Raw genomic sequence first — 20919 nt, 5'->3', positions numbered from 1 at the left:
AAATGTTCAATCGATGGTAACCTCTGAAATGAATTAATACTATAGATAGTGATGGTAGGTGGGCTCAACATTAATTGTACAGCTATGGCATGCCAATTTTAAAACCCCATTATTTATGACTGTCACAATGCAATGATTCATGCTATGTCTGAAAATAAACCAGACATCTGGAAATGCATCACCAGTGCATAATAAAGTGATACACATAAGCTTACCTTTTCTATACTTTACATTCTAATAGAATTAAAAAACTCTTCCCATTTTCACAATTTCACAAAAACGCAAAATGCAAATTCCAGGCAAATGCAGAACTGCACAGGCTCCTATTACAATGTATAACCTCATATCTGAGCTTTCCCTCCAGAACTCATTTCAGTGATTCTTCACCCACATGAGTGACTGTTGTCATCAGAAATATGAATGATCCTTTTCTTATGTCAATTGCCAGTGCTTTACCTGTGTGTTGGCAAGAAAAAATACTGAACGTAATTCTCAACTGCAAACCTAACGGTTCATCTGGGCTCTTTTGTTTTCATTTTTAAAAAATCTAAATCAAGATGATCTGCGATGCACCGGCAGAAAATGGCGCAATAAACCCACGGAGCCTGAGTGTCTGCGGCCACCAGCTGCCTGGAAATAGAGGTGCTTCGTACGTGGTTAAATAACCATTAGGCAATGTGGCCGTACCGTCCTTCCCGTGATCAGAAGGTGAATCTCCATGGCAACAAAGCTGAGCATTACTTGCGGTTGCAGAGGGGGTGGCCCCATTGCCCTCTCCGTAGATCCAAGGACATTCATTAAGCTGTGAGGTCACGGGACGTGAAGTGAAGAGGTAACCCGGAGAAGTGAAGCACAAGGACTGCGGCTACACAGTCGACTCAGTTTACAGGTACAATAGCATGCGCAATGCAAAAGGTATGCCATTTTCTGGAGGAGTACACTGTATATTTCCAACATTTCAACACCTCTCACCAGCTCAAAGTCATATAGCCTATATTTTTTATTTTATTATTTCAACTTGATTGTAGCTGATAGTGTGTGCGACAAAAGCAAAGAAGTTTTGCTTGAGGTGGAGTTCAAATGCCGACATGTCGAGTAATTTGACCCCTAGCTTGAAAAGGTGAAAAAAGTGTAGTTGAAATGCATACTTTAACACAAATAAAACACCATTACAAGCACACCCTGGGATTATTGCAGTTGAGGAAACTATCCCAAAGTCCGCAGGGCCTGTAAACAAACATGAATAACAAACAATGAATAAATGGAATTTTTTTCAGTGCAAGTTCCCTTTAAATAATGGCTACAATAGTTACTTGGTTCACAGGCATTTAAGGGAAGGATTAATTAACTTTTCATAGGCTATTCCACATTCTGCTCCATTAGGAGGCTTCAATTAATGGAAGTTTCAGCAGTTCAACACCTCTCATTAATGTAATCTGTGACCTCAAGAAAACAACAAGCTAAAGGATGAACTCTAAATTGCCTCTCCCATTATAGTGCGTTTAATGGAGTCTTCAGCACCAACTGCCCTGAGTCTGTCACACGGAACAGGAAACTCAGCATCCTCCAAATAACACAGCAGAGGCAGAATCAAGATCATCTGCGGGCAAATCAGCTCTCCAATTTTCTCCCAGATAATGATACGTCTTTTTGTTATCTTGGAAACCAGCGCGTATTTCAACTTTTCTATTCTCACGAACAATTATGAATAACTGCACAAAAAAAGCGTTTGGAAAATGGCATTTCAAAAGCAAAGGAAGGATGACTAGCTCGAATGATCCAGATGTCTTCATTCTTCAGGATGACTGACATATCCATGGTTACTTTTAAGAATAATTTTCACAGGCTTAAACTCATATGTTGACAAAGCAGAAATATTCTCAAATTTTGTTTTTTCTTTGCATAAATTTACTTTGGTGCCAACAAATTAGGCCTGTCATGAGGTGCACTATACCCATCCATAGAAATTCAATAGGTGCTGGGATCGATCTTCAAATAGTTAATCAGTCACCAGTCATGCACCACAAAGACGTACTCACTGGATTTCAGCTATTCATATAAATATGAAAACAGCAACAATGGTCCGAACAGCGGGTAAGACCGAGTTACTAATGGAACAGCTACCCGACGAAGTGAAATTAGAGAAAGCGGCAGGTATGGGGGTGGGGTGGGGGGGGGACGCAGCCGATTTCAGACGAGAACCCAAAGAACTTAGTCACGGCCGCGACTGTCTGGAGCTCACCTGAGACAGAGCTCTGGGCGTCTGATGAAACGCATTAGTTAAGCCTTCTGAGCTGACAGCAGCCCACCACCGCTGGCACTATGAACAAATGGCCATGACTCTTTGCTCTTGGCCTCAGACGTGCAGGACAAACAATGTCTGCTCTCCCTCCCTCGCTCGCTCGCCTCCGCACAGCATTTGTCAGCTTAGAACAATGGCGATACTTTTTAATTCAGTTTCAATTTTTTAAAAAAAGTACAACTCGGTTTAAAACTAATTCTTTTATGGTGCGTGAGAGGTTCTGTGAATTTAAATGCCACAGCAATGCATTTAGGACATAAAGTGGAGACGCAAAGGCTGTTCAGTGTAGACAACACTTAATCAGAAAAGGGTAGACCACATTTTGCACTGTTTAATACAGCTCATCAGAGGCAAAACACCCATTTGCAACACTGAGTTTACAGAGCCAGAACAAACTAAAAGTACTTACAGTACAAGGTCAAAAAACACTCCCCTGTCACAGTGCCGGCGACAGTTCATCCACAGGTTCAAACACATAGGAAACTTGGAAACTGATAAATGGACTTGGAATCAGACAAATGACCACAGCAATTATTCTGATGCATTTCTCACTGTTCAAACCACATGGAACCTCCAATATTGTTTCCCATAACAAATGTATGCAGCAAAATGTATAAAACATCTAACAAAACATTTAACGGTGGTTTGTGAGGTTTTGTTGAGCTTAAACAGACAGTACATATACAAGTGTTTTTCAGTATTATTAGTTTTAGCATATTTTAAAATACCGTAAGGATATTAAGGCTATTTTATACATGCATTTGTTCTCAACAACCTGCTAGCTTTATAATGCACACTGTCAAGGAATTCAGTCTTCGGTGACCCAAATTCTTAAGCAATAAAAAAAAAAGCTTCAAAGTAACTGCAAGGCAGCTTGCACAGCAATGTAATGCGTCCAGAGGCTGCACATATGAGCAGATTAATTTCCTAGCATTTATTCTCAAATATAATTCTAAAAATCAAGTTTATTATGCCAGTACTTCTTCCCTTCTCAGTTCTCAGGCAGCGTAAGCTTTCCCTCCCAAAGTCCCATGTAGCATTGCTGATGCCGGAAGCCACGCCATTTTCACTGAGCGTAGGCTGCATGGCCATAGGAAATCAAAAAATTCGATTCAACGTAATGTTTTGAAGAATAAATAGGGTAACACACACCCGAACAGCCTCTTGAGGCATAATGTCCCTGTACAAGCGCCAATCGAGTCACTTGAAGTGAGCCCCTGATACGTGTACTATTGTAATGCCAACAGGCTACAATAGTAAACGTATCAATATATCTAATAGCTAATAAATTGATAACGTACACTAAAACTGAAATAATGCAGAAAGAAAATCCATAAAGTGAACCATCGCTCTGAGATGACTAAAATGCAAACTGTCTAATGGATTGGCATTACTGAGGTGAAAATTAATTTGAGTCTACATTAACATCCCAGTACAAATTATTTTCCTATTCTAAAGTACAGTAATGTCAGTCTTGGCATGACACAAACTTCAGTGGTGCTACCAACAGCCAAATACACTGCTACAGATCATAAATACATAAAAGAGCAAATACACAGTTACTGATCACTAATACACAAAATAAATGATTATAAACCCTTAATTTTATTGTATTTATGTCAATTATGGGACACCGATTCATTGTCAGTTCTTTTCCAGAAATCCTACACATTTCCATTATCCATGAACTATATACTGTAGTAGGGTAAGACCTAATCAAACATTTTGCAAAAATGGACAAGATGGAATAAGAATCAAAGCAAATAAAATACAATATATACAAAAGGATAGAAACGTAAAAATTAAAAATTAAGAGTGAACGAAAAACCATTCTTAAATCTGAAAATGTCTGTATTGCTTGATTTCTTTCATCTTCTTTAAAAAAAAATCAATTTATATAGTTACAGTAGAGCAGTACTGATCGGCATGATGACTAGCCTCCCTCAGTTCTTCGCTGTTCTTGTCCTCAGCCTTCTCTTTATAATGAGATGATCACTTTCTTTCTCATCTTGATCCAGTCCAATGATCTGTAAACAGATAGTACAGATTAGACCACAGCACATGTACGAGAGAACTCTCATAACCTGCCCAAATTGATTCAGCATTACAATAACTACACAAAATCCCAGTCACATGCATTTCCTAAAGTTTTTTCGTCCCTATCCTCTTTCCTTTGGTCTCCTGCAAACTGTTGATAAATGCATATCAGTCAACACTCACCGGATGAGAGGGTATGTCAAGCGGGGAGGATATTTCTGTTTTGTAGAGCTTTCTTTTCGACTTCTTTGGTTTAAAATTCATACTCGTGTTGCCCTCTGGTTCAGGGGATTTAGCGCTGACAAATCCAATTATCTTTTTAGCTGCAAAGGAAAAACAAATATTCTGCCACTTTGCAAAGAAAAAAACAAACACAATGTCCCACTGAGGCAATTGTGATGAGGCAGCACGTTTTAAAGAGCGAGCTTCCTGAAGCCGCACCAATTGGGACGCCCACTGAGCCCTGCTCACCTTTGCTCCCGAGTAGGGTCGGCGAGCTCTGGATGAAGTCTCCGATTTTCTGCAGGGTTCCGTCTTTCTTGCTCTTGAGGCTGGACTGGGACTGGTCCTGCCTCAGACGGTCGGTGCGCTTACCCAGCGTGCCTGGAGACTGCCGAAACACCCCCGAGAAGGCCAACAGGGGGGTCGTCAGTGCTGCTTTCAATGTTTAAAAGGTGACACTTCGACATTCTCGTCCCTAACCAACAGGATACGTTTCTCAGGTAGCTACCGTCAGGCTGTACTGTGAATGAGTGCAGTGAGTAAAGCAAAGCCAACTGCCGCCTCCTAAGCATCCAATCCCGTTTCACCAAACTGCTGACACAGCAGAAGTGTCAGTGTCAGAATCTAAAGCCGACAGCGAAACGGACAGCCCCCCTCGCCCCAGAGAACACAAGTCTATGCAGTTGTGTGAAAGACAACGTGGGCGTGGTTATAACACATGACGATATGCATACGAACAGGCGTGCACGAGCGAGAGTGAGCGCGCGCACGCACGCGATGAGAAAGGTATGAGCAGCAACGGGAGTGAAGCCCACCTCCTCATACACCGCAGGAAACCTGGATCTGGTGTTCTTCCTGTTTTCACTCTCCACGGAACCCTGAAACAAAGACACACCACACCCGAGACTGTAAACCTGCAGTCACGGTTCTGCAAAGATGCCGTACTACTACACTACTTACCAACGCCAAAAAAAAACCAAAAAACATTTCTATGGGATGAAAGGACACAGACGGGTGACTGAATGAATAAATGACAAATTAGCGCTTCGATCAACAGAGCCGTAAAGTGGGTTTCATGCTGCAATTACCGCAAAAGCACCACGGATCAGCATAAAAACAAGACCGCTGATTGGCTGTAAATAGTTACGATGATTTCACAGATAATGTTCTTTATATTTTTAAAAATAAATTGTATCATGCTGCTTGTGTGCGTGTCAAGAATCAACCGCGAATTAGCCAGTGTGAGAAGCTGAAAACAGACCATACTGTACGACCACGACCGTGTTCTGATGGGCACAGGGCAGAACAAGGACTTCATTTCCACTGAGCCTAATGGAACTTCCACCTCGCCATGATCACTGCTCCTCTGGGACGACAGCAGGTAAAGACCTTGAATGACCGAGGCTGGAGTGTAGCTCAACCTTTTAGCCGTTCATCTGGGATTTGTCTGAGAAGAGACTATACCACACGATTCGGAGCTTTTCTCCTAAAATCAAGCATGTAAGCCATCTCTCTTTTTTTTTGGGTCGTCAAGAATCCAGGACAAATTTTTGAGACGGTTTCAAAGCTCAGATTTTTTTTTTTAAAGTTCCATTTTTGCTGGACTATAAATGAAAATGAAATGCATGAAAAAAGCACAGATTGAGCCCAAAATCCACTTCTGAGTGGATTCTAAGAGAGTTCAACAGAATCAACAGATCCACCAGTCTCTGGAGTGTCAGCAAATGTTGCTATGTAATAAACATGTTATGTTTTTGGTGTGGTTTCCAGTGAAAATAAAGTCCCAAAGGTGGCACAGGGAGAGAGAACATGTGGAGGTGGAGTTAGTGCTCAAAGCGCTTCGCGGCTCTCGTGGGGAAGGCTGATTGGATGAACAGCTAAACGGGTAAAGAGCTAAATTTACTGAAGAGGCACAGCAGATGATTGGAGGAGAATGGTGGACCACCGGATGAAGGATGGAGAACATTCATTCTAAAGCAGGGAGTACCTGGGCAGTATGTCTTTGCGCTGCTTTCATTTTAGCCTTATTTTTCCAGCAGCCTGAAAGCATATCTCCCTTTAAAAGAGAGGAGCAGGTTAAAGAAGGTAAAGGCATAGGAATTTTGCCTTTGTCACTTTTGCATGTAATTCTGGGACAAAATTCCATTAGGCGGCGGTCAGATTATAATTTAAAGTTGGCATTTAAGTCGTCCTTTGCATCTTGCCATTGAGAAAATAAATATGCCTTTCAGTTATTTCAGGATTTAGCATTTATGTCTCGTCATGTTTTTCATAATGCCATTTTTAAACGAAAACACACCGCATAAAACTTTGTCATTTTGTCTTTGCTTAAACACACAGGTGGATTTAAGTAAAACACTTTATATAATGTTATTTTTCTTGGCAGGAGTGGGTCGTACCTTCTCCATTTCAGCACTCTTCCTCTTCCTCCCGCTCCGGGTGATTTTGACGGTCACGGCTGAGTCCTCTCCCTGCTGCTTCACGCTCACCTTGTTGGGCTGGAGCGGGGTGAACTGGATCTCCAGCTCGGGCTTGGGGAAGCGGCTGGGTCTGCCGTTCTCCGTGGAGAGGTCAGAGGAGTCCAGCACTGACACCTGCAGGAGCAGAGGGGTATTGCAGGAGAGACATCTCCAAGGCAAGCCTTCACTGAGCCAGCGCCAGTGCTCTCTAACCAGGCCAGTGATTCATTTGACTGCTTACCTCGTTTTCTTCAGAGCTCTGCAAGCTGCAGTCACTTCTCGCGTCGCTTTTCGCTTTAACACTGACATCTTGTGGTTTCTTAAATGGAACCTTGTCTATTTGAGTTCCACTTCCACGCTCTTCCGTCTGTATGACACAGAAATAAAAGTAAGTGTGGTGACATTTATACAGGCTGGATAATTATTTTTATCTTGTGTTTCAGGACAGAATACTGTATATTTAGTATGAAACATGAAACTAGCAATTGTTTCCTTGTGTTAAAAAAAGAGAAGGCTCTCACCACAGTTGATAATCTGTTATTTTTAGGACAAGTATTGGCTTTTTCTGATAAGGCTTTCAGTTGTTTCCTCAGTTCCAATATTTCAGATTCCTTCTTTGACAGAATGCACTGCATGTCAGGAACATTTTCTTTTATATTCTGAAAAAATATTTTTTAAATGTCAAAAATTATTTTTAAAATGAAACACAAACACATATTAAGCTGAATAACACAAGTTTTTAAAAGGTTAAAACGGTACATAAAATAAGTCGATGTACATCACCCTATTTTTAGTAGTGTACTGTGTACTGATTTATGTGTGGTTAAAGGAACATGAAATACAACATAAAAAGGTAATCTGGTTGGGGAAAAGGTTGAACGGAAGAAAACAATTGGAACATTAACACATCATTGCATTTCATTAAAATGAAAAGCTGGTGGTTCCTGGCAAGATGGTCCTGTCCACTTCAAACCACTATACCGACTACAGAGTTCCTTATGACCACACTAGTTAACTTTATGTACTACAGCCCTCACACCTGAAACAATTAGCATTTTAAACTCAGTCTACACTGACCTCTTGTGGCACAGAATTAGAATTGCTCTGGAGTTCCTTCAGCTTTTGGTCTTTCTCAAGATTGCTCGATGCGAGTTTCCGCATTTGAATTTCTAGAGCTGCAACCAAAGTGTCTCTCTCTTTTCTCCATTTCCCAAGGTCATCATCTTTCTCAGAGAGCTGCTTTGACAGGGACTCCTGTGAAAGATCAAATGCAGATAAATAAATAAACACAGGTTGTCTGGTGTTTTTTGGGTCTGTTTGTGTCTGCACCCACATTCCAAATAAATACCCTGAAAAGTTGCCAATACCAGACAACACAACAGTAGAATACATTTGTACATAATAAATAAAATCTCATGAGCTGCAACACTATATTCAATGCATGACGACACAACCGCGGAACCTCACCACTTCTGCCTGCAGTTTGGTATGTCGCGAGCGATCATCGGCGAACTTCTTCATATCCTGGTTCCTCCTCTCCTCCGCCTCTTTCACCTGACGTATTAGGAGCATCTTCTCTTCCAGCCACTTCTTCTTGTCACTTTGGTACTTCTCAGTAGAGAGCTGCATTATAAAGAAATATAACAATATAAGCATAGAATCTGAATTTGGGTTTGAAGACCGTTACTAGCTATTAAATGTCACTGTCTAGGCTAACGGCTTGCACAAAAACAGAGATCAAATTTAGGCAAGGTGTACGCTAACAAACTAGCACTGTGTGTGATTGTGTAAATGCATAGCAAGCTATGTAAGCATTCGGCTGATTCAGCCACTTAGTTAGCCCTGTCCTGCAAGCCTTTATAGCCCTTTACTAGCTTTACAATTTCAACAGAACATAGCTGAACATGGTTAAGAATTGGCAGCAAGCATTAGCAGAGCCCACATCTCACTCCTCACCTTCAAGTTCTCTTCTGCTTTCTCAATGTCTTCTTTTGCATGTTTACATTCACCAGAATGACATCCTTCCAGAGCTGGAGCAATTCTGCGGCCTTCATCATTCTGGAGGAACCTTCCTTTCAAGGTCTTAACTTCTGAAAAGCAATAACACATATATATTCATGAAGAAAATACAACATAGAAACCTGCAGGTAGGAGGCAGTATTCCACAAATATTCTCCAGTCATAGATGTAAACAAACCTTCGTTCAGAGATTCAATCTCATCCATTTTGACCTCAAGAACCTGATCCTGTTTCGCCTGAGTTTCTTCTTGCTCCATCAGTGCAAGGCGCATTCCTTCAATAACCTGATCTTTGGCCTGAAGATCTACAAATAAACAAAAAAGCATATGTCAAATTAGAAACAGAAAGCCGGGCTATAATTATTTTTGAAATCGTATCACAACAGGAATTCAAGAAAGAGTGCACTCGTTGGTACACAGTAAAGCCGATTCTGGCTGGAACACGGGAGAGCTGATCACTCCTAAATCAGTTTTCTGCAGATCACCCTTCAGCATCCATTCATAGCATATATACTGCAGATCAATACCAGTGCAAGCCTTCTGGTAACGCTGGAGATTTTCATCAGTCTTGGCATTGCTGGTCTGTTCCTGAATGAACGAAACGGGCAGACAGAGAGAATGACACAGGGTTAAGAGCAATGGCAGTAAAAAGGCAGGATGATAACAAAAAGAATAATGATATTAAAATAAACTTTATTTGGATAGCACCTTTCGTAAAGAAAAAAGTTAAAGCACTTTACAACAATCCTACCAACAAAAATAAAAATCAACACTAGCAGTAACAATGGGATAAAAAGACATTAAAATGCACATACATACACATCCAAAACACGGAAACACATACATGCATCAACAAAATTCAGCAAAAAGCCAATTTAAAAAAAAGTGAGTTTTCAGATGGGACTTCACCAATGACATAGAGCTTGACACCAATGACATAGAGCTTGCTGACCAAATTTCAATAAAGTAGAACACTTACAGTCTTTAACTGTTGAATATGCTGGTCCTTACTGTGCAGGTCACTCAGCATTTGATTTCTCAGCCTTTCAGAGTCACTGAGTTTTTGCCTTAGCGATTTCCCCTCCTCACGCATGAAAGAAATCTGTATGGTGACAGGAAGTAAAGCACCTTGACCGTTTCTTAGAGTACATGCATATACGTGCACACGAGGATCTTTAAAAAAAAGGGAAAATCATTTATTAAAAAGCAGTTACAAGTAGATGAAGGGCACTGACCTCTTTTTGCACTTGTTGTATTTGTTTTTTAGAATCGGCCAGCTTCTCCTTCATGTCGGAAGCATCTTCTTCTTTTCTCTGCAAATCGAGACTCAGAGCCCTGATTTTTTCCGAGCTGCTGGTCACTTCCTCCTTTAACCTGAGAATGGAACGAAAAGGCACATAGTTCATCATACAAAGAAACGCTACAAGGACATCCTGAAGGGGCAATCCACCAACAAAGAGAAATAGAGAAATATAGACTTCTGTATCACAGGCTCGCGAGAGAAAATAACGTTTCCTACACGAGGGGTGGATAACTACACATGATGAGAGACCGCAGAGACAACTCGCCTGGAGAGCTCCTGCGCCTTCTTCTCCAGCTCGGCGTCCTTCAGCGCAATGGCCTCCTCGGCGGTCTTCAGGAGCTCCCTGCGTCGCTCGGCCTCCTTCCTCCTGGCCTCCTGCGCGGACGCGGTCTCGACGTCCTCGAGCTTCCTCCGGGCTTCCTCCAGGCTCCTCCGCAGGGCCTCCGCCTCGCCGTCCCTCTCCGCCAGCCGCCTCTCCAGCTCGGCCGCCGTGGCGGAAGCGGCCTCCGACGCCTGCGTCCGAGCCCGAGCGGCGGCCGCCTGCTCCCTGAGGCCCGCGGCCGCGGCCGCGGCCTCCAGCTCGGCGTGACGACTCCTCAGCTCCTCGGCGGCCTGCCTCTCGGTCTGGAAGCGCTCCAGGTCGGAGCGCGTTTTCTCCCCCAGATCGGCCATTTCCCGCCTCAGCTGCTCGCATAGCTCCTGGTGCTCCGCTGCCTGCTGTCTGCAGCGGCTGGCCTCCACCTCCAGGTCCCGAATCTGCTGGTTCTTCTGGGAGGACTCCATCACCACGTTCTCGCACTCTTTGTGAAGGGCGTCCATCGTCTGGTGAAAATGGCCGCCGTCCCGCCGCACCAGCACGGCTTTGCTCTTTTCCAGCTCCTGCCTGAGCTGCGTGGCATCTTGGGTCAAGGATTCGATCAGCTTAGTCTTCTCCCTGGAGTCACCGTTGTGATTCACCAGGAGAGATTTTGCGGATTTCAACTCCTCCGAGACGGCCTCCATCTTCCCTTTCTGCCCCTGGGCTTCGCTCTCCATCTCGGTGATCTTCCTGGCCATCTTCTCGCAGTCTTCCTGGAGGACACTCGCCCGAGCAGTCAGCGTCTCCCTTTCCTTGACAAGCTCCGCCTTCTCCCGTCTCTCCGTCTCCAAGGACAACATGGCGGCTTCATAGGCGCATGTCTGTTGCTTCAGATCTTCGATTAACTTGCTGACTTTTCCCTCCAAGGAAATGGATTCCTGTTTCAGTTCTTCCAGTTGTTCATCCTTAAGCTTAATTTCATTCTGAAAATCCCTCTTTGCGCATTCTAGCTGTTGCTGCAGTGCCTCTTGCTGTTTGTTGATCGACATAATGTCCAATTCCGTTTTATTACATTCTTCCTGGAATTTGTTCTTGTCATCCATGGTAGAGAAGTTCTCTTCATATGTTCCTTGGAAGAGAAGAAAAAGTCATGAATAAGAAACCATCTCTGTGTACAATAATTCAACAATTAAACACTAAGGTTGAGACTAAACTAAAGAATTATTTGCATTTCTCTGGAAAAGTTGCCCATACACCTTGGTTAAATTTTGGCCTTACGCCCCATTGTGTACTTAAACCTGTCCTCACTTAAACTATTTTTCTGAGAAAAGGACAAACATAGCCTACTGAAAAAAGAAACAGCCTTTGGTCTGATCTTAAAATATAAATATATGCAAACTCAGTTTCCTCTGAACTGATTTACAGCTTTTGAATAAACATACTAAACAGAGTTCTAAAAATAAATACTACTGTACAGTATTGTTGAACAGCTATCATTACATTCCCAATAGTTTTTTTCCGTAAGTCAGTGGTGAACAGTGCCATTTATAAGAGCACTGATTTATTGCATTATGTGATATTACATGACACTTGTTTCAATGAATACTAACGCAACAAATAGTTTGATGCTGAAGCACTTATGAGACCTTTATGCCACTGATGCATTTCAGTTCATGAGGAGTTGAACAAGCCGGAAGGATGATACTGCATTAGATTCAAAGAGCAATGCTCTGCCTTTCCACTTGAAATTGCTCAAGAGGTTATTTGCCCCTTTCATTTCCACTCTGCTGACACCACTTATGAATATGTAAATGACATGCAAAGCAAATTAAACATGTGGGTTTATACAAAAAGAGCACAAACCCCAACCAGCACTTTAATAGCATGAATGGGAACTCAGGGGAAGTACGCATCTGTGTGCAAAGCAAACACAGCAAAACAAAGAAAGCATTTTTTTTATTCGAGACAAATATAAAAACAGTCATTTAAAAAAAAATTTAAAACCTTTTTTTTTTATTCCCCCCCAAAAGTCAGCAGCAAAACACACATGAAAGTGCAAAGGCTACTTCCTCATAACTGACAGCCTTTTTTTCAACCGAACGTATCTGCGTCCTTTCTGAGCGTTCCCTCTCGCTCCCACGGACTGGGGGAGGCCCTTTCCACCGCTTTGCGTGGAAGCTGTACCTTTCTTGGAGGGGGGCTGCTTGCCGACGTCGTCCTGGAGGTCTATGGAGCGCTTCCGACCCTCTCTCTGCAGACTGCTGCTGCTGAGCGAACACTTGCACTTCTCCCTCAGGCTGAGGATTTCCTCCTTGACGGCATCAATCAGGGCCCTCTGATTACAAAAAAATATCAACAGAAGGGCAAATGATTCCACTAATTTAAATCAAGGCTACAAAAACGGTCAGTGTTTCGACTATTTAACACACTAGTACATGGGTGCATGTCAATCTATGGCAGCTGCACCTTAAGCACAGAATAACTATGTAATAACTTCTACAGTCCTTGATGATATTACAAGGCCACAGGTTTATCTCCATGTGACGTGCAGATTTATGCGTGTATTTCAATGTAATTGTAATAAATGGCAGGGGAATTCTTTCAGCTGGACAGCTTTGACAGAGTCCCCCAGACCATGGCTTCGTATAAAGTCAAATAACTGATAAAATAGACCAACAACACATCTGTCAAGAACACATCGGTCATGGACAAATCAACTGAGGGGACAGACCATTTTGGTGTACAGATTTTATTTGTTCTTCTAGGAAAATCCATTACAACTTATTTGAAAGCTTTCCTTGCCAATACAAAGCACCTCACTGCCATGAATTACCTGCAACATATCACACCCATGTTCAACTAAAAATAAAGAATGTTTCTGTGAACTAGCTCACCAGTTTCTTAAAGCGGTCTGCAGTTTTGGTCCCAAGCAAGAGATAGATAGATAGAGAGAGAGCTGTTCATACTTACATCATTTGCGGCAGTTTCAACATGCTGGTCCATGGCGGTTTGCAACTTGAAGATCATGTCGTCCTTTTCCTGACAGATTTCCATAAGTTCCTGGAACTTCTGTGTCTGGGACTCGAAATTCTACAGGAGAGAAAGGACAAAGAAATAAGCACGCACCACGAAAGAAAATCTTCACAAACTTCGTCCAAGGGGCTGAGTAAAGACAGCGGATAATAGACCGAGCCCTTACCTTTTTTGCTTCACCGAGTTGTTCGTTTAATTGCTGCGTTTGGCTGCGCGAGCCATCCACTTCTGTAACACAAAAGGAGGGAGTCAGGACTGAGATCATTTCAAACTCAAAATCATCCCTGAGCATCTACACACAGGCGGAGAGAGAGAGAGAGGAGGGCCTCAGAAACGTACCCCTGGATTTGACAGTGAGGAGTTGCTGGGTCTTGAGGAGCTCCTCAGACAGCTCGGAGACCTGCTTCTCCAGGCTGGCGAGGTTCTCGCGGGGATCGGGCAAGCCCACCAGACACGTCTGAGCGGCCTCCGCGTCTTTCTTGATCTTATCCAGGTCATCTTGCATGGAATCAATAATCCCATCAAAGAGCTCCACTTTATCCTAAAAAATAAAAACTCCAACTTAATTGAGAAGAACATGCAGTGCCTTCGATTAAAAATAGAAGAAAAAAAGAAATCTCCCTAGTTTCCTTTAACCTTTTTATTTGGATGCGCAGCGCATTATGCATTAAACTGGCACTCTTTCATCCTACAAATTATTAGTTTTTGGCAGCTGAAGTGCAGTGTAGTTGCTTAATTCTGATGAGTTTCACCCAGTGGTTATATAAAGGTAATATAAATATGGACAGTGCAGTGTATTTTTGCCACACAAAGAAAACGCACAAACAAACACAACGGCAGCTTCATGCAGATTGTGCAGGTGAGAAAAAAAAGCCCAGAAGGGCTTGTAGTACTCGCATAAAAAAACTAAATACTACATTGCATATTTGGCGGTTGTCCTAATTGTTTGCTTTATCAAGAACCAGAAAAAAAACACTGTTGAATAAAGCAATTCTAAAGAACCACTGAATGGGAGCCTAGGCTTTTCAAGATCTATAAAAGATTACAGCTTCAAAAGTGTGACAAGCAAGCAAAAGATCTGAAGTACTTTATTTGAAGAGCAACAAGATGCCTGTCCAGAGGCATTTGTGAATTTTTTTTTTTTTTTTTCAGCTTTATTTGACAGATCAGTGTAGAGCGATGAAGAATTAGGAGGAGAGAGAGGGAGAGACACGCAACAAAGGTCGGTGGTCAGACTCGAACCACTGACGTCACGGCTCGCAATGAGCATATGGAAAGCGCTCTACGGGCTACGCCACACGAGACACCCGAGGTGACTCGGGAGCATTTGAAGGAAACATTAAAGATCAAAGTAATAAGGTGGATCACATGATCCGCTTTAAACTTTTATAAAGAGAATTGTGAGAGTATAAGAGTGAAACTAAATTATCCACAGTAAATAGAAGTATTTCTTAAGTTAAAGTGTAGACCTCTCAGGATCTGTAGAGCCAAATGATCAACTGAATGACTCATCGTTTCCCCCCTTTAATGTGATTCTGCTAATCATTGTAGAACCGTACCTTAGTCTGTTCGGTAGCGTCGCTCAGAGGCACATCATGAGCAGAATTTTTGCTCACTAAATTCTTCAGTATTTCCAAACGTCTCTCTGCTCTCTCCTCAATTATTTCTTTCTCTTTGGCAAGACGTTCACTGGAGAAAAAGATGAAAGTTCAGCTCACACTGGTCATTATTAAGTACACCGATTTCATTGTACGTCAATAGAAACAGCACCCATTGTTTCACCTGTAATCATCTTCCATTTGTGAGAACAGCTGCATGAACTCCTTGGTGACCTCCTCCCGAACGCGAGACTCCAAGGTCAACTTCTCATGCTCTTCCGCGCGTAGCTTCTGCTTTAGCTCCTCTATCAGTAAAAGCTGGCTCTGAAATGTACACAAGGAAATAAAGAAAACAATGACCATAACTCATAGTTAATATGCAGATTTGCTACCAACACAATATACAGAAGGAGCTGAAAATGGTCTGCATTTTGAACAATTCTATAAATGATAAAATGAACAGCTAAATCCAAACTCAGCAAATAGCAAATCAAAAAATAGTATTGCTGGAGTCTATGGAATAAATTCTTTGCAATCCCCTACCTGATATGAATCCTTATCGATTTCAATGTCCTCTTCATCTCCTTCTCCTGCTTCCTGAATGGTCTCCTCCATGACACTGTCAACACAGCTGTCCTCTTCTCCTTCCTCGTCCTCCTCCTCCTCCTCCTCGTAATCGCCGTCGTCGTTTTCCTGTACGTCCTCCAGGCTGGTCTCCCAGCCCACCAGGGAGCTCTTGCGCTTGGTCCACAGGTTCTTGCGGTCGGCGTTGTTGATGATGAAGGACACGTCTCGACTGGACTTCTTGGGGACGACGGGGAGGGGCTTCGTGTTGAGGACCACCACCTGCGGGGTCGAGGGTACAGAATGGCCTCGACTGCTGAGCCCGTTCCAAACGATGGCTCGCAGGGTCTTCTGACGGGTCGGTACTCACCTTCTGAGCCACCGCGGAGAATTTGAGCACGTTCAGGGTCTCGTCGTACATCGAGGCGCACTGGTTGATGTTGACGATCATGCAGGCCTTTCCTCGGCCACAGAAGAAGCCCTGTAGGTAGTGGGTCAGCTTGCTCTCTCTGAAGGGCACGTGCTGCTGCAGCCTGGAACCATAGTAAACCATACAGCAATTTAATCTCAACTGTTCACATATCAATGCCAAAAGCACCAGGCACATAAATATGTTAAAATGTCCCAATGAGAGCAAATGGAGTGCCACAATAAGAATAAAATCTGAATTTCCATTATGCCATTGAAATATGCATCTTGAGACTGCATCTTGTTCATTAACTTATTCATTCAATTTTATTTGTGTACTGCTTTTTTTTTTTTTTTTTTTTTTACAGAGAACTGTCACAAAGACGCTTTACAGAGTAGCAAACGCCTTTGTGACAGTTGTTGACATCTTGCCGATCATTATTGTAAAATATAGCATTTAACACATTTTTCATTGATAAACACCAATTATAATAATTTTGCACCGGCGACACAAAACCAACACTCACTTGGATTGTTGGTTGTGTCTCAATGCATTAATGCATTTCCCGAGAATGAGCAGCGAGGTATTGATGTTGCCGGCTTCTTTCAAGCGGTCTCCTCTGTTCTGCGTCTTTGCGCATCTCTCCGATCCGGCCAGATCGCACAGGGATAACCTGCGCGTGCAGAGAAAAATAAATCATCGATATCAAACCATCGCGGGGGAGAGAAGCGACGAAGAGACCACACTTACTCGCTGATCGTGTGGACACGAGGTATTCCGACATCTTCAATCCGCACGATCCGAATGGAAAAGATGCTATGGCTGAAAATAAACAAACGTTTATTAATGACATGATTACAATGATTTAAGATGGCAAAAACTTCGCGGAAACCACTTCCTATTTATTTAAAGTCAAATCAGTTTTACACTGAATAAAAACTAACAAAAATTAAAAAAAATGATCATACCTTCTGCTTGACAAGTTATTGAGCTTTGTACAGGAGAAGCTTTGGTTTCTCTTTCCAACTTTAACCACTTTGTATGCTTCATGCACATCGTTCACTTGAACCCACTTCAGATCTGAAGAAATCGATAAAAAAAAAGCATGCCTGACATTTCGCAATTAATACTCTGAAATAACTAAATTCAGCTACTTATATTTGACATGTTCTGACACGGACGGGATGCATTTCTGGAAACCGCACCTTTCACAAAGGAATTTCCCTTTACGTCTTGAGACAGTCGGAGCACATTTCTCTTCAGCGAGCCGTTTGATATCGGTTCAAGCAGGTCGTGGATATTTTCATTGTAGATTTCGCAAAACGAAACCCAGACAGAGTATTTTGTGTGACTGTCCACATCCAAATTGAAACAATCTGCACCAGTCAGTCCATCCAACTCACTCATAGTAGAGCCTTAAATAAGATGACATTGTCATAATTATTAGCAAGACAAATATTTCTGGTTTACAGCAAAGACCAAAAAAATATGAATTAATATGAATTCATAAATATCAATGCATTTTGGCCACAATGCTACTGCAATTGATAAGGTAGTACTAGATTCTAACACTTTAACAAGGTTACAAATCAATCCACAGGGTAAAAAGGTAGACTACTTATTTTCAGAAAACATCTCATGTCACATTTAAAAGAGAAGGAACTTTATCAAAGATTCTTGCCTTCCAGTATAGTCGTCCTGCCAGTGGAACTCAACTGGCTGGTAATGCTTCTCTGAGAATCACTCTGAGAAAGGGAAATAAACTTGAATACATTCTATTGAATTTCATCATTATAATTTTACAACAGTACATCAAACTTACGCGTGCAAAGAGATTACTAAACTGTACCTCCTTTAACAATCGCATGATGTTTCTCTTATTTGTAACCTCCTCGTCCTGCTGATCTTTAGTTAATCTAGTGTACTCTCGACAACGGTGAGGCTTGATGTTCATGTGCTTATAAGTTCGGTCTTCAATGCTGTTGAAGATGATGTCCAAAGATCTTGGCAGGATCCCACTTTCATTCTCAGAGCCTGAATAAATACGCATATTACACAAGAGGGATTTTGATAGATGATAATTAAAATCAGGATATTTGCAAAGGCATTACGCACAGCACTTATTTACAAAGAGAATCAGACCTAGAAAAGTGAATGTCTTCCCAGCATTGGTAACTCCGTACGTGAACACCAGAGAATTTCCTCCCTCAAGAACATCTTTGACGAGATGCTTCACTGTTCCGTCAAAAATGTCTCTCTGAGTCGCTCCTGGGCCATAAACCTAAGAATGAAATAAAGTGGGTGAGACATTAAACTGACAGCTACACATTTGCAGAAATTGCAGTACATTAAAACACATTCAACCCACCTGTGAGAACTGAAATCTCTGAGCTGTCTGAGGAATTGACTTATCACTGAGCCTCGCTGACAGAGATGATCTCGGAGCCTTGAGCAAAACAACGTCTGGAGGTTCGAGTGTGACACACTCCTAATTATGCATGGAGAACAAAAAAAAAAAAAAAAGACGGCGGATAAGTCTCAGTTCTGAAGGAAAGTCTGGCCAGAATGTCTGGCCAGAACATCATTTAAAGAAGGAACCCAGACCAAGCAAGAATCAAGATATTGCACTCGTATTAATTCCACATTGTTTTAATGCCATTTCACTGCCCCCTGAGAAAGAACACCACTACCCTAATTGTTTAGAAGTGTTTTCCAGAGCCTTAATGGGCAGCATTAAGATTCTATAGAAATTAATTCAATAGCGTTCACAAACATGGCCTAAGGTAAAGATAACACAGTTTAAAAGATGAACATTTCAATGCCTTAACGTATTCTTTAATACACAGGCTAAGCATTTTATTCAAAGCTCTGGGTAACTACATGCAGATATGCCAAGGTTAAATTCTGACAGCAGCCCGTGCAACCTTCAGTGGCCAACATTACTGATCCAGGCACAAATTTGAGTTCCAATCCCCTATTCCAGTATAGAATAGTAAGCATGACTCAAAAACACCCCTAAATATAATCATGTATCCCTGTTGACACAGCCATTCCAATGAGAAACACTGCTTTTGAAAACTACGTTTGCAAAAAGGCTTTGTATCTTGTGAACATCTGCAACAGTATAAATCCCGTTATTTACCTGAGATTCACCATTATCACTCTCAGCTGACGTAAATGGTCTTATCCGTAGGTACACCTGTAGATGTTCCTTCACCAATACAGATGAATCCTATGATGGTCATTTGCAAGACAAAATAACATGAAGCTTAAGTGCTCATTGGTGACATGACAAAACAATATTTATTATACAGAAGTACTACTGAAACCACATAAAATGAATAATGGCCTCAAGTCATTCTGTCACTATAAATTAAGCTTATTACATAAGGCCCTGGGGCTACGAATGCCATCATAACTGCGCATATTTTGGCAAGCCTGAAAAGATGGCAAAATGGCAAGGGTGTAACAAATGTCTCAAAAATTTTCAGCAAGTTTTACATTATGTGCTACATAGTATCAGCATGTGCAACAAACTAGAGTAATGGGAATTTAGTTCAGAATGGTAGCGCCCATCCGCGTCGCATGACCATATGGTGGCACCTGCCACCGCGACATAGATTCAAGTTGACAACAGATTACTAAACTGATAGCAGGGAAACGGCTAGCTACACCAAGAACAGGCACTCAAACCAGTTAATCACTAAGTAGCTTAGAAATCACATCGACAATCGACAACTAGCTAAAATTACCGGTCACCTTACCTGTGCCAAAGCAGAGGGTATGGCGGAAAATTCTGCAAATAAGTCTTTCTTCAAATCATCTACAGTTACGGCCTCCACTCTCTCTATTTTGCTATTAAAGCAAGATTCCATCATCCTGAGAATAAGACAGAAAACACATTTCCACATACAACATTACTCGTGATCTAGAACAAGAACATAAAAGATACTTAGAAAGAAAAATTACATGCAAACTTTAGCTTTCCAAGTTACTGTTTTAATCTCAGCTAAGGTCACTTACTCTCAAGCAAAACAGGCGAACATTGACGTTACATTTTTCAGATTGGATAAGATTTGTTGTTTGTATACTGCAATTCTGGAGAGATAATCACAACTGTTCAAATCACCGAATGTAGATTGCTAGCTAAAGCTAGCCACCGTTAATGCTAGTATCATGTATGCAAGGTTTCAGTCACACAGTGTTATCAGCCAGAGAAAAATAAATATAAACTGTGTAATGTGTTACAGTAGCCAGTTAGCTAGAAAGTAGCATTTTAATGGGTAACACCCTTTGATTTCGCTGATTCAGAGAGAAACATAGACACGTCAACGGGAAGTTACAAAGACTAGCTAGCTAATGTTAACTTTTAGAGCGGCTAGCTAATCCTAGCTTTATGTTATTCGTTGAATAGCTAACGTTAACTATGTAGCTATTTGTACAAAGTATGATTAGCTATAAAGTTCCAACATTTAGCTAAATGCCGTTCAACCTAAATGTCAAATAGAAATACTGCTATATATCAGCTAACTTACGTGACAGAAGACAATTTGTTATTCCAAAAACATTTATCCCACAGAAATATATCCCCTTTTCTGCGCAAACTGTCGCGGTCTTATTTTTAAACTTGACCAATCGGGAGCTTCCTCGCGTTCCGCAATGGCTCATGGAACCGG

The 20919-nt window shown here is 41.8% G+C and overlaps 1 protein-coding gene across 1 annotated transcript; it reads right to left on the bottom strand.

Moving 5' to 3' along the window:
- Positions 1–2617: 2617 nt before the first annotated feature.
- kif20bb (kinesin family member 20Bb) lies at positions 2618–20854 on the bottom strand. Its single transcript, XM_035406887.1, has 35 exons — positions 20779–20854; positions 20008–20122; positions 19386–19475; positions 18612–18731; positions 18386–18524; positions 18093–18277; positions 17925–17988; positions 17449–17658; positions 17212–17323; positions 16994–17065; positions 16770–16916; positions 16205–16367; positions 15814–16116; positions 15455–15594; positions 15232–15361; positions 14012–14213; positions 13839–13900; positions 13610–13729; positions 12824–12974; positions 10607–11768; positions 10274–10412; positions 10018–10140; positions 9566–9626; positions 9218–9343; positions 8977–9110; positions 8488–8643; positions 8098–8274; positions 7542–7679; positions 7262–7387; positions 6961–7155; positions 6549–6617; positions 5377–5439; positions 4811–4949; positions 4523–4662; positions 2618–4329 (listed from the first exon to the last, which is right to left on the bottom strand). The coding sequence occupies exons 2-35, from the start codon at positions 20119–20121 to the stop codon at positions 4246–4248; spliced, it is 5556 nt and encodes a 1851-aa protein (XP_035262778.1). The 5' UTR covers position 20122; positions 20779–20854; the 3' UTR covers positions 2618–4245.
- Between the last annotated feature and the right edge of the window lie 65 nt (positions 20855–20919).

The sequence above is a fragment of the Anguilla anguilla genome, chromosome 2, assembly GCF_013347855.1.
Source record: "Anguilla anguilla isolate fAngAng1 chromosome 2, fAngAng1.pri, whole genome shotgun sequence".
Classification (NCBI taxonomy): domain Eukaryota; kingdom Metazoa; phylum Chordata; class Actinopteri; order Anguilliformes; family Anguillidae; genus Anguilla; species Anguilla anguilla.
Note: the sequence above shows the minus strand (reverse complement) of the source record. Positions and strands in the feature narration are given on the sequence as shown.

Excerpts from the sequence above, each read along its gene's own strand:
- kif20bb (XM_035406887.1), bottom strand. The coding sequence starts at position 20,121 with ATGATGGAATCTTGCTTTAATAGCAAAATAGAGAGAGTGGAGGCCGTA. Across the intron at positions 17,659-17,924 it reads CAGGACGACTATACTGGAAG|GCTCTACTATGAGTGAGTTG; the intron begins GCAAGAATCTTT and ends ATCTTATTTAAG. Across the intron at positions 12,975-13,609 it reads TTGAAACTGCCGCAAATGAT|AGGGCCCTGATTGATGCCGT; the intron begins GTAAGTATGAAC and ends TTTTGTAATCAG.